Here is a 15,078-nt window from a genome sequence, read left to right as displayed (position 1 = left end):
TGTTTCCCAAAGTGGGCGATTGAAACCTAGGAGGGGGCGATAAGGGGCCCAAAAAATTAGGGGTCTCTGAAATATAATTGAGTTTCAAAGGGGGCGGTGAAAGAAAATAAGTTTGACAATCACTGGTCTAGAATAAGTTTATTACAATTTATTATTTTTATTACTTTTATGTCAATAGACACAAAAAAAAGATGTAATGAAATAATTACTGATCAAAATACAATTTTCTATATGAGATTTAATATTTTAATTAGCCAATCTGTTGTTGTGCAATAAATCTGTGATCTGGTTGTAATATTAGTCATCATAGTATTGTAATTCTTTTTATATCATATATCTCTTATGTAGTTAACATATTATACATTTACGCTCACTAGTAAATATATACTAATTATAAATAAATATTGGAAATGTTATCGGTTATAAGAGAAATAATGACAAATGTTTGAAATCTTAATTATGTTCCTAGTCAAGTTTCAATATTTTATAATAATGTATTGTATGTAACGTTATAACCATGGTTTCGACAGCCGTGACAGTTGTATACATGTAATATAAATACAATTTGTTATCTCTGTTCTTTTAAAGAGAAATTGAGAGATAACAAAATTTCAATACAAGTGTCGCAGCAGTCGAATTTCGCAGTAACATTTGAACTCTACGACACGTTGTTTAAGAAATCTTTTATAATCACATACTTGTTAACGCATACAGATAAAAGACTCCTAAATATTTTATTCAGATTTTAAGTTATCACATAAATATGGACTAGACTAGATTCATAATGAATCGATCTGTATAATATTCAAAATGGTTGTCAACATGTTAAATACTCCAAAGGTTAACGCGCATTTATCCACTCCTCGACCACTCACGGCGCATTAATATTTTCGGCTTACATACACTGATATAGGAAATTTCTTTGTTCGGGAGGGTAGCATTCGTATTTCACATTTTGCACAAGATGGTAGGCAGGGTAAATATCCTTTATATCCGGATCCATCTCGGATAGCTGTCTCAACCGTATAATGACACATTGATAGATTAAATCATATAAGCAAACCAAGGACTTTATGAGGAGTAAACGTCGTCTCTTTTTAGGATGATTAGGGTTTTATAAAAAAATCTTGAAATGTTTCGACTGCTTCTGTATGTTTGAACAAATAATGTATCATGGAAGCGAAGTTTTCTAGCAAACTGTTATAATGCTGATTTCTATTGCTTTTTCATTAAGATTTGAAACAGTCGAATAAATTCTCGTAGAATCATTTGATCTTTATGACTTCTGTTGTTCAGACAAATCCGAGACAGCATAACCTCATTAATAACTAAACTCAATTTTTACCTACTTAAGTTTCTTCTTGAAATTTTTTATTACGTTATTATTGTCACGATGATAAATCTAATTCAGTTTACGATGCCAAGTGTCCGAGGAGTGGACGAATACATGATAACCTTAATTCGTAGTCAAAAAATTTGATGTTTCCGGAATATTAATTTCTCTTACCGTTTTGCGTTTACGTAGAATTAAAAAGATAGATTTAAAAACAACACAATAATTATAATTTAACGACAACAATTAACAATATCTTATTTGTAACTTCTTTGTTAACGAACTGTGTAATCGAATAATGTTATTAAATGTATAAAGCAATCATAATATTATAGATCAATGATTAGTAACTGATCAACTTAGTTGTTTTTATAAGTCGACGTCTTCATGTAAGGGCGGTAAGAAGGGCCATATTAATATATACCTTTTTTTGATTATAAACAGTTACATGATACAAATGGGTTTTATTTTGAAACATGTTACTTGCCCCATGAAATTTCATGTATATTTGATTCTCACTACCTGCTTTTTAAGTATTTGTATATTTATTTAGATTATTCTCTACCAAAGTTGGGTATTAACTCGTTAATCCGTTAATCGTTAATTAACGAAGTTATTATTTTGCTTAACGTATTGACTTTTAAGTTAACTGCAAAAAGTGGTAAGCCTTTTGTTAACTTGCGTTAAATCAACTTCCCTTAATTTAGTCCGTTAATAGTTACATTAGAAACTCGGAGACGTGCTGTCATTTTGTTTAAAAAACGCGTCACGCCATGCTCTTAAGTTCAGCTATGTTTGACGACTTAATTTTTCGGGAATTTAAGGCTTTAACGATTAACGATGTTAAATTTTTAATTAACTGTGTCCACCTGTATTCTCTACCTTTTGTAGAGTATTCACAAGTCTGACACAGTTTGACAATTTGTTTTCACGTTTTTGTCGAATCCTGCATCTCATATAAATAAACAAGGAGTTCAGAGAACTGTAACTTTAATAGCCTAAAATTGCTTATGTAGACAATGAACTTCGCTACATACATGGCAAATACATAGATCTTTAGGTTCTATTTGCTTCGGTTTTATGCTTGTAACTTTTACATGTTGCCCAATTGTATTCTGAAATAAAAAATCCTATTAGAGGAGCTTCATTAAAATAATACGCACTACGGTAAAATGAGTGGTATTTTCTACGAGAAATTAAGGCCCTTCGTACAAAAGGCAACGTAAATCTTAGAAATTAATATTGTGTGGTTGCATCTCAAGAATCGCGTTGTGTGCGCTACGTACACATAACGTCGAATCGTCGATGCGCGTCGTATATTCGAATAGTACAGGCATGTCAACTGCATAGTAGATTTGCTCCGCCATCTTCGAAATCACACCAATTTTTCACATGACAATCTTGACAAATTGGTTGCGAGCGACTGGCTTTGGCGATAAGAGATAAAAATATTGATAACGCGCACTGTGTACAAACCTCTACGAAGGGTTTTAGGGACTACAAAGGAAATACTAAGAGTGAAAGCTGAAATCGAAGTTATACTATTTTACTACACTTTGCTTGAGATGAAATGCAACTACATTAAGCAGTTGTTCTATATTACGTTTTCTACCAATATTAAAATTTTAGACGGGGTATTTAGATGTGTTATAATAAAATACCTGTGCATCTAATGGGGCGATGTATGTCTTCTTTATTTCTGTGTTCAGACTGTGCGCTAGATCATGTCTAAGCTTCTGCGCCATGACAGCGTCGTGCAGTAGATCGTGTGATATCTGCAAACGATCGGATGCGCGCGCCATACAACGAACTTCACGTAATGCGTCCAGTGCAATGTTCAGCCGCGCCCGGCTAAGGAACTCGTAGAAAGAACATTCAACTGAGTAATCCTAAAGAAAAATAACACATTAAGATTGTGATCTAAAATGCATCTAGCATGCACTAAACAAAATATTGCAGTTCTATAATTTTCAATTTGCTTAGTACAAGTATCGTTAAACCAACATAACGTAATTTCCTATTGTTACATGCAACGATAAACAATGAATCAAAACATTAATATATAACATTTTGAATAACCTACCTCTCTTTTACTTTTTATGAATATTTCTTCTTGCATTTGTTTTATTTCTTTTGCCCACCCGCTGGAATTAAAAAAAAACCGTCACTTGCAAATAAATAATACAAAAAAAAAAAACACACACACAATGAAGTAACTTACTGCGCTATCTCCACTAATTCTTTCAGAGTTTCAGCGCCTTGCGGTAACAAAGGTGGGCTTAAAATTTTTGTCTCAATCCATGTTTCGTTAAGTTTCAATGTTAAATAATGTGAACACAAAATTAGTGTTGCCTGGAATTGTAGTTACATTAAAGTAACTACTAATGAAGTATCCCATCAAAGCGATTAGGTAAGTAGTAATATATAAAATAGTCAATGGTCATTAATGTTAAACATTAAACAAAAGAATGTTAAAAATTATGACGCCATATATAAGTACAAAAAAGGTGAAAATTTATGTCGACAAAATTCAAGGAGTGCGTTGACTGGTAGTTTATAAGTTTAAGCACCTCGTCTTGCGGCGGCAACTTGATATTCTTGTACAGGTTGTAAGTCTCATCGGCAAGCGATACTTTAAAGGCTAAATCTTTCGAAAGCATATGAAGAATAGCAAACACCTGCAATTATAGTATTTTAAATATAAGCAGAATCAGATCTAAATTTAACAACGTCAAAACGATAGTTACTAAATAACCTTTGATAATCGAGATCCCGCTAAATCAGCTGCAGGTAGGCACAAGATATTCCCACGAATATATTGTTCAGGACGTGAACAATATATTTGTTCTCTAATCTCCGAACGCATCAATGGGCAATCTAAATCTATATATACAATAAGTAAGACATCAGTACACTTTATAATTAACTTATTTATATTTATGAGTATAATACTAAACGTATTGTTAATAAATCGTTATCAGTCTATTAGTGTCCGCAGCCTTAACCGAAATACAAGGTTGGAAGATCGAATTATCATATGTTAATAAGTTTTAAAATTATTCCATATTAATTAAAGAAACACTTACTTTGAATCACACCTAAATCGCTTAATAGAATTGCATTCGCGTGACATTCATCTCGAAAAATAGCTGCTAGTAAGTTCGCGATTGTGGCGCCTCTCCTTACCAAGTTTGGTATCTAAAAATCATTGGCTACTATTTTTATTGGTTAATTTTGTATACTATTTTTTTATATTAATACTATTAACTCACAATATAAGAAGCAGCAGAACTTGCACGCCACGTGACAATCTGTCCGACTGCCTCGCCGGCGCGCGCGACGTCGCATAGAAGTGCAAGGGCAAGACATTGAACAGGACGCGTAGTCAACTGTGCTCATCAAAACAAAACATTAACTTGTTAATTTTAAGGTTTATACTCGCGTGACATTTGGTTATGTAAATCAATGACAATGTATGTAATTAATTATTAAAAATTACATCAATTAAAGACTAGATTTAACTATTATTTGAAACGCAGTATTGAATGTATAGTCAGACTGCATCGATATTCAAGCTACATTGAATAGAAAAGAAAATGCAGATATAACTTAACCGTCAGCTCTTTTGATTGATCGCTAAATTGTTTCTAACAACATAAGTGGTTATACTACAGTAGTTATCACATTGCTTTCAATGTAGAAGAAAGCAAGCAGCGTAACCAACTATCCGACTATCAAATTGTCAAAGTCCCTGTATATGTTTTTACGACTGGGATAAAATTACAGATCTGTGATAACTAATAGTATATTTAGTAATTGCCCTTAATATTTTAAATATCGGATTAAATATAAACATCAGAAGAAATGAACCCGATTGACCGGTTGAGTTCAACACAGTTTCACTTTTTTTTCTACTATTAATTTTGCATATAAAATTACTATTCTGACGTCGATATATTGAAATGAATACAAAATCATTATATTTTTATAATGTGTCCACGAAATCATTCATGAACGTTCCGAAACACTTCCTAGTTTGTCACGGAATTTCTAAAATAGTTATCTTACTAATATTATAAATGCGAATGTTTGAATGGATTGGGTGTATGTTTATAAAAAGGTATCTTAAGAACGGCTGCATAAATCTCGATGAAATTTGGCATAGATGTAGAATATAGTTTAATAGAACATACGGAGCCGCGGCCGATAGCTAGTGTTTTAATATTAAGAAGCATAACCATTTACGCGCATTCCTCTAAGTGACAGTGGTAATCAATGACGTTCCATAAAATCAGGATCATGAACAACACATTTCAATTTTATAGTCGCCAATGTTTAGCATATCATTACAAAGTTTGCGACAGCATTATATGTTACATAAAACGTACAGAAACCATATCCAAAAGCTTGTAAACTCCATCATCTGCTACAAATCTTGATCTATATGTATCGTTCCAAATGATTGATTCCCATAAAAAGTTAAGTAAGGATATCATCCATCTAAAATATAAATTAAACATTAAAAATCTTAGTGTCAGTTGTATTTGTAACCATTCGAACCACTTGGTTAAGCATGCTTGTTATTCTTAGCCGGTTTTCTGTGGTCGACAATTACTGCTTTTGTTGGAGACGTACAACGGTAACGAGTTGTTGAGTTGACCAAGAGACAACTACAGTGAACTTTAAATATTTTAGGGTAACGTAGCCCAAGGGCATCCGCGGTATTTTCGTGTAGGTACTCGTAATACGGTAAATCTGAAAACACGTTACTAGAGAAATTGATGTTCCCTACTCATGGTAAAAGTGCGTTTTAACGAACACTCGGTCCGTCTTTTGTTACGACTTATTTTTTTTTTTGTTTTTAATGGATCTTACTACTCTGATTAGTAATATGTATGCCATATTGAAACCCCTGATTATACAAACACAATACTGTTACAATCTTGATGATATTATAGACTCTGCTTTTTATAAAACTCGTAGGAAATCTCGAAAAATTAAAGTTTTGATTATAAATACATAATAGCTTACCTTTCATTTACAATCAAATTTACTTGCAAGGAGCTAAGTACCACATTTAGCATCCTTGTAGAAAGAGTTTGTACGGAGTTTGGCCATTGGATAGACGGATACACGCGGCATTGTAAACTAGAATTAACTTCAGTGCAACTTGTTAGAAGTCTTAAACATACGCATAAGATCACTTGACTCTTTTCGACCGGTAGAGGTTTTTGATCAAGCAAGGTGTGACAGAGACCTAAAATGTTTTTCACAGAAAACAAATTTTTAAAAATGTCAGCGTGGAATGATGTAATAGTTTATATTATAATATCTCCTAAGTAATAACTACCGATGGGTTAAAGTTACATTACGACGATTGATATAAAAAGCACTAATGCGATCAAAAAGTATTAGTTGTAGAATCGTAACTATCATGTACTTGTTCAGATTTTTTTTTTGATATTACATTATGTATTTTATATGTACTATATTATATATTATGAAGTTTAACCAATAAAATTATAAGACTTACGTATAATTATAATAATACCATGACTGTCGAACAAATCTTTCAACATATATTGTCGGAGTTGAGTATTTCTTCGACTAATAGCGACCTGCAGTACTCTAAGACACCAGTAAAGTATGGATAAATCGTACGGACTCTCAGAATACCATTCAATGTACCACATTAATCTGAGAACGACACAATAAAACAATAAGTTCAACAAAAAACAGTGCGAATTATTATTATTTTTTTGTAAAAACGGTGGACAACAAGCAAGATGTATGTGAAGAGTAAAGTTGTGATGCTTCAGTTACATATTGTAATGCATCCGCCAGATTAGTGCCTATAATTAAGACTATACAAAAATACGTGACTATACAGATAAAGATGTAAATAATTGAAAGATGATAATGATTGAAGAAATTTAAGATATTGCAAAATATTTAAAGCGAGTATGTTTCAAATTTTGGGATCCGAGAAGAGGTGTTTATTTAGTTTTAAGAAAAAAAAAATTTTGTTCATCCTCAATACCTTCTTATTAACCCATAATCTTGTATTAGACGTATTGAAGCTATCGGCAGAGTGCAAATTAAAGCTTTAAACGTTGTTTTTCTCAAATCGGCATATAGTGCCGGTGACCAGCGGGCTCTCAGCTTGCAAAGGACTGGATCGAGTAAATACATAAGACCCAGGAGCCAATGTCGTGATTCCATATGCTGTGAATTGCACATTAACTTTACACCAGTATTCAATTAGATATAGGGTATTGAGGATTTCAGACATGTTGGCTTTCATGGACAGTAGATAAACATTTACTCTTCTAGGTTACTGGTAAATTAAAATAATATAATTACAATACTTATGTTTTACTTACAAATCTATTATGGGGAAATGTTTTAAAAAAATCCACGCTTAAATATATTAAAACTTGCTTAAAACGCACATCCAGTTGACTCGTATTGAAATTAATGGATCCCGTCCAATCAAGTCTTGCCGGTATTTCCGTCCGGACTGACAACGATATCACATCTGCAAAGTAGTAATTATTTCTTTCAATGTCAACTATTGAGTTTATCATGGAAAAATTGGATTATTTTTAATTTACGAATTATTCATAAGAACCTATTCTATAGATCTATTTAAAAAAATAAATGTACGTCTCTACTGCCGCGACACTTGTACTAACACATATTGTTTCCCTTTCATCCACTTTGACAAAATAGAGACAACAATATGTATTCATACTAATCTTACGGTAGTCGAATTCTACAGTAACTTGTGCGTAACCCACTGCGCCACTGCCTCTAGATATAATGTGTTATTGAAGATGCATCGTTTGAGACAGATATTGTATACTATATTCAAGGTTATGACCTTGTTCTACTGAGTTGTTAAATTCATTGTTAAATAATATAATAGAATGCATTATTATTTGCAACGGAGGGAGTACATAAATCCCTGTTTTTAATTGAAATTAACTTTGTGATTATAAAATCTATAACACTCATGGCCGTAATTCAAATTAGTCTAGTTCTGCATAGCTGATAGACGTTTACGTGTATAATTTTTTTTTCATTATTTGATACCTAGCTACATCTGCGCACAATTTAAAAAACTAAATCAGTAGCTTATTAGTTCTTTCAGACTATGTTCTACATGTGTGATAAATTTCAGCGAGATCCGTTGGCCGTTCTGAAGGCATCTAAGTAACATCCAAACTTTCGTATTTAAGCATTAATAATATGATTTTATGAATTTATATAAATTCATATAATAATAAGACTTATAGACTAAAACTTTTTAATAGTATACATTTATATTTTTTTCTCTTCAATATTATAAACTAGCTTTTACCCGCGACTCCGTCCCCGCGGAATAAAAAAAATGCACACAAGATAAAAAAGTTCCTATGTCCGTCTCCTAGTTCTATGCTACCTCCCCATCAATTTTCAGCTAAATCAGTTCGACCGATCTTGTGTTATAAATAGTGTAACTAACACGACTTTCTTTTATATATTTAGATTATTACCCGGCATTAAAGCGTTGCTTAATTCAGTCAATCGTTCGCCGAAAGTATGAAGAAGACAAGAACCGATGATGGTTAATGTTATTCTTTCGTGACGATGATCTCTCGCTCGACATTCATATCGGTACGCCCAGGCGAAGCATCTGAAATATAATTTAGAATTTTGTCATCGAAATTGTTCTTGCATGAAAGAGACAGATGTTTACGATACTAATACATTTTACACAAAACTAGGTTTCCAATATCTTGCCATTCCTCTTCCTCATAGGGTTAATTAAATTGGCTGAATGAATCTTGATTCAATCTGCTGGTCGCAGCTGCTATTTATTTAATGACCGTTAGAAAGATTCGCATATCCTCTTTAGTGATTTTGCATGCCGTTGACCTCTCATAACATGTAATTACTTCAAAAAACTATTAATAAGAATCATTTGAAAATAACAAATTAAAAAGTAGACCGCAGAACTTACAATATATTCAAGGACGTCTATATGTATCACAAATAAAGAAAAGATTATTCCAAAGCAAGTTATCTACTGCCTCAAGAAAAAATAAACTTAAAACTTGTAAAACTAGATAAAGTTTGCGAATACAATGTAAACGCGATGAACGCACGTTGTTTTGAAAACAGTCTGGGACATTCAAGAAGCATTCGCGTTCAATACAAATGCTAACTTACCTCTGGCTGTATGAATCAGGACATGGAAGTGTCGTACAGAATTCAGGATCCACGTTCGTTATATCTTTTGTCGTTTTTAATAACACCAAAAGTAAAGAGAGCGTAGTAGACAAGTTTATACTACTAGCACCTGTAATAATGTACATCTCTTTTATTGCAATCGCTATTACAGCAGAGCGAAAAGTAATGTTGAATAACAGTGGACTGGAATTTAAGAAGTTTTAGCTATGAATTTCATAATATTTGACACAATAGGTGTGGGGTTTTCGGGTACGCTGAAGGCGACAAGAACCATTATTTTTGAGTTTAATGGAGTAACTATAGTCTGAAGCGATACAAGACTGGTCTTGATTAGCAGCAGGTGTTTTAGCAACCCTAATATTGTCGAAACGAAGAAATACTTAGTAGGTTTACAACCTGTTTTTCTTTTCACATCTGTCCTAAAAGATAAAGTTACTCGTACACCAACAGTTTGTTTCACCTGTTAGCCTAATTACTAATTATCCCTCAATATACCTTCTAAATTAAGTATAGCGATTGTACGATGCGACAAATTAAAGCTTTTAATATATTAATCAAAATTTGAAAAATCAGATACCTACATAGATTCCATTGTACTGATATCTGGGTTACCTACATAGGTGACGAACATTCGTTTGTTCCTATTCAGTCAATTGATGTGAAATTGATATGGTAACTGGTGTATCTTACCGAGTACTACTCTAAAGTCTTGAGGATCTGCTGGATTGGTATCATATATTGGCAAATCTCTGTCAGGAAAATAGGGATTAAAACGATAAAATATATTTTCTATTATATTACTCTTCATCATTGTTACACCTGAAACAGAAAATGTTGGGATAAAATACTTATGCTCTTGCAGCAACTAGAATATTAAATATTAGTATATTAAAGATTTTACTCTTTGCAAATTGTTTTTAAGTAGTCTCATATGAGAGATTAAGATCAAATAAATAAAGATTAGTAGTACTCTTGGGATAACCGTGGACTTAGTAAATTAAAATTAGGAATGTTGCAATTTTATATTATATAATATATTATTACGTTAATATATATTAATTATATATTATTACGTTACACACATATGTCGACATTGTTGCAAGCAAGTAAAAGCGCAGTCTCCAAAAATGACGGAAAACGGCGAGTTGTGGACAATGACAACATTTTGACGACAGTTTCACAAAGTCCAGTCGCAGCCGCAAATGTGTGGCTTAGTTTGACGTGGCCTTGTTTACGTTGGGAATCTGGATATGATAGATGCCAGATCAGCGCTTTCGAGACCACATCAAAAATATCGTCTTCTTCTAAACGCACAAGAAGGTAACCTGAAATTAATAAAAATTATAACATTTTTGAAAACAAGTGTTTTAAAACATCACTTCGAAATATATCAATTCGTACGAAATTTGCACGTAAATTGTTGGTAATCTCTTCGAACGTCCTATAGATATTGATATGTATACATCATGTTACAATAGAAAGTTAAGATTGAATTTAGAACGCTCTAGATTATAGGCCACAAGTAGGGCAGGGTACGGAGTGGTCCGAGCATTAAGACGTGTCAGACACGCGCTTGCTCCATAACTTTGAGGCCACCAAAATAGGAGTAAAACTCCCTCGAGTGCCATCGCCATTGTCCCCTTTGACTATAACAATGGAACGACAACAGTGAAGCGCGTGTTTGAACGAATTGATTGTCATGGATACGAAAACCTTACATCTATTTCGAGTGAGGTAATACTGCTTAAAGACTCTAAGGATCTGTTAAATACAACTGCTTTGTATTATAGTAACACACTTAAAGTAATTATAGGAAGGCCTAATTATATAAGTAAAAAAATCGAATTTTAACTCTATTGTGTTATTTTTTCACTGCATTCAATAGAACGCGTTGATATTCGAAGATACTTACCAATAAAATTGATGTAGTTCGTTAAAGACTGGAAATAAGTAACAACATCTGACGTAGCATTTAATAAAATGGGCTTTTCCATACAACGCAATAATTTAATTATTTCTTCTCTTAGCAGATATTTGGGAGACATCTTTTCAACGAAGTAATCCAATATTAAACATAGATCGTCCAAAACACCAACTTTCTGATCGTTATTTGAGTTTCTGAATTTATTACTACTTTCATCAATGTACTAAAAGGAGGTGCTTTTGTTTAGCTATTCTTTCCACTCAAAATAATATAACTACGTCTTTGGCATATCATTATGTATCTTAATAAGTCGTAAGTACAAAACTAATTCATGTCCCAATCGATAACAACAATTCTTGGAAGTTGCGAACTTTCCACATCTAATGTCACTTGAAAGTTAGATGAAGATATAGATGTAAAGCTGACATACCTCCATACTTTCTCCCAATGCTATATATATACTATCAACATTTCAAATCATGGGAGCGAATGACTAAGACTGACGAACAATGGACATACACGTTTTACTCCATGAGAAATATGTAATTGGTCACCATTCACTTTTGTCGTACATTGTATATATTTTAAAAAGGATACATATCCGAATTCTGCGATTCTCGCAAAATCTCTCAAATAGCTTTGCATGCGATCTAACTGTTGAACAGCAATTGGATCTTTTACCATAAACACTAAAGTCTGAGCAACTTCCCATCCGAGTGTGACCGGGCACGGATCTATCCATGAGTGGTCTGAAATGTTAATATGACATATTTCAAAATTAGTTTTCTTGGCAGTTTTACGGTGATATGTTGAGTTATAGCTTTTCTTATTCTTTTTAATTTCTTGCATATTTATTATTTACTAGCTGTCGCCCGTGACTCCCTTAGAGGCCTACATAGGCTGTTCTTTCAGACTATGTTCTACATCTGTGCCAATTTCATCAAGATCCGTTGAAAAATTCTGGAGATTCCTTCTAACATCCATCTAAACATTCGCATTTGTAATATTAGTAAGGATTTATTACTTCAACTTCCTCTTGTTTGATGGAAAATGTATATTTTGTTTATAGCCTTGCGGTTATTTTGTGGTAGACTAACCGCTTCATTGTCTTTCGGATAGCAGTTTCTTGTTTAATCCGATCAGTCTAGGCACTTTTTATTTTATTGTACCCACCAAGAATGAATTCAGAACTCCGCCGGAGTCGGAATCTTGTACGTCTCGATGTGCATTATAATTGTTATTTGTTGTGCGTCCATTTGATCGAGAAACAATGGCCACGTTTTGCAGGTCAAGATAGTGGCACACGAGAAATCATAACAATTATTTATATGACAACAGATTTAAAGGTTATGTGGGTGAGGGAAAGTTTATTAAACCAGTAGTACAAGGACTAGCATTTCATTATGTTTTACGACAAGCCCATACTTTCATAATGTATACGTGCCTTTGTATTGACTTTCTTAAATTGATTTCTTCGATTATGCAAATTAACTTGGCTTCTATGTACTAATATTTTTACGTAAGACAAGAATTTATTTTCCATAGATAAAAGTACAATCATCAACCTACCCTTATCCCTATGAAGGGTTGGCACAGTATGTACTACTCCTACATACATCTCTATCAGCCGTTACATCTGAATTCACCCCCTTCTTAAGCATATCCTCTTTCACACAATCCATCCATACTTTCTTGATAAATGCTTATATGCCTCTGGGGTAAGGATATAAGCGCTTGTAGCATTAAATAATAGCTATATGACGTTACGTTTTAAAAGACGGTGTTATCGATAACCTTACCGATTGAAATAGGATCAATTTTTTTAGTTAAATATCTCTTTAAAATTTCCTCTTCAGTATACTGTTTTCCTTCGGGTCCGTGGACGCATTGAAAAGTTTCTGATGAACCAGAACTATCCAGGTCTTCCTTCAACTTCTTTACTTCTTTCTCACTTAATTGTTTTATCTCACCAGTATAAAATTCTCTTTTAAAGTACTGTGTTCTTGATGTACTCTGTGAGGTATCACCATCTCCTTTGGCGTCTTTGGTCTTATTACGATTACTTGGGTTCAATTTCCCAGTAGCAGGTGTTGCTAAAACGTTAAAAGACCTCTTTTTATCCATTTGTAATTACTGATATAAATGTAATAACAACAAATCAAATATTATATATTTCATTTATTAGTCGTTGACATTGAAATTCATTTTAAAAAGAAATAGACAACACGAAGGAGGTTTGTGCTGACATTCATTTAAAAATATTGGACGAAGGAAGTTTCTACACTTAAGTTATATAATAACAATCATCGGGGATCGTGGGATCGTCTTAATTTTGTACAAAATCGGATATTTTTCTTTATTTTATTAACTTGTCTGATATTTCTCTAGATCTTTTTATTCCCCATTTCATAAAATTTTGTATAGATTTGTTGTTTATATGAATTAATAAAAGTAGTTATAAAAAACATTTTAAAATGTATTTATGCGAGTTTGTCATTTTAGGTTTTTGATCTTCATATAGTTGTTCAAAATGTTATCCAAATTATTTTGTTTAAATAGCTTTTATTGTTGATTTGGTAATCTCAGAATATACCTATACATACTCCTTTGATAATTCTGACCTACTTGGCTTTTTATGTAGTATGTTTAAATTATTTTAAATAAGGAATGTCAGTATTATTTTCTTAAGATTGAAGTATGTTATAATAAATTAATTCCGTTTATATTCTCAAATAAGTAAGATGTATAGTAATCAAAAATAACTGTTTAACTTTTATATACATATTTAATAATGATCCTGTATCAACTAAATTATATCCAATATGTTTGAGTAAGAATAAACATTTTCCGAATCAGTCTATAAGTGTTTATTTGGGTTGAGAGTGATCCCATCATCAACATCCACCATTTCAAGAGGTTATGGGCCCAGAATGCTTCCACATCCACCGTTTCAAGAGATTATCGGCCCAGAAATGCTGATATTTATATTTTTTGGAGCATTTTTCCTGTTTGGAGAGCAAGAATTACAGTTGCAAACAAATTTTTCAAGATGGAGGAAGAGTGACAGTTGCAAACAAATTTGTCAAAGATCCATCTACCATTTATTGACGGTGTTGAAAATGATGAATGCAGAGGCGGATGAAGTGATTTTTGAAGAAACGGTTGAAGAAGTGAAGAAGAGGTGACCATCGACGGTGTTGAAAAAGATGAGTGCAGCGGCGGATGACGTGTTTTGTGAAAAAATGGTTGAAGAAATGAAGATAGAATAGAGAGGGTTGCTGTTGATGTTGTTGAGTTGGTGTTGTTGATGTTGTTGAGTTGGTGTTGTTGAGTTGGTGTTGTTGAGTTGGTGTTGTTGAGTTGGTGTTGATGAGTTGGTGTTGATGAGTTGGTGTTGATGAGTTGGTGTTGATGAGTTGGTGTTGATGAGTTGGTGTTGATGAGTTGGTGTTGATGAGTTGGTGTTGATGAGTTGGTGTTGATGAGTTGGTGTTGATGAGTTGGTGTTGATGAGTTGGTGTTGATGAGTTGGTGTTGATGAGTTGGTGTTGATGAGTTGGTGTTGATGAGTTGGTGTTGTTGAGTT

At 33.0% G+C, this 15,078-nt stretch overlaps 1 protein-coding gene across 1 annotated transcript; it reads right to left on the bottom strand.

Moving 5' to 3' along the window:
• Nucleotides 1–2,331: 2,331 nt before the first annotated feature.
• Nucleotides 2,332–13,616, bottom strand: LOC106717203. Its single transcript, XM_014510938.2, has 20 exons — nt 13,292–13,616; nt 12,090–12,241; nt 11,481–11,667; nt 10,651–10,893; nt 10,259–10,387; nt 9,548–9,677; nt 8,872–9,011; nt 7,717–7,871; nt 7,374–7,558; nt 6,867–7,030; nt 6,365–6,590; nt 5,722–5,833; nt 4,606–4,722; nt 4,420–4,531; nt 4,089–4,216; nt 3,904–4,011; nt 3,555–3,685; nt 3,417–3,477; nt 2,995–3,222; nt 2,332–2,448 (listed from the first exon to the last, which is right to left on the bottom strand). Exons 1-20 carry the CDS (start codon nt 13,614–13,616, stop codon nt 2,332–2,334), a joined length of 3,150 nt encoding a protein of 1,049 aa, XP_014366424.2.
• Nucleotides 13,617–15,078: the final 1,462 nt, after the last annotated feature.

Source organism: Papilio machaon, chromosome Z, assembly GCF_912999745.1.
Source record: "Papilio machaon chromosome Z, ilPapMach1.1, whole genome shotgun sequence".
NCBI lineage: Eukaryota > Metazoa > Arthropoda > Insecta > Lepidoptera > Papilionidae > Papilio > Papilio machaon.
This window is presented reverse-complemented; position numbering and strand designations above follow the sequence as displayed.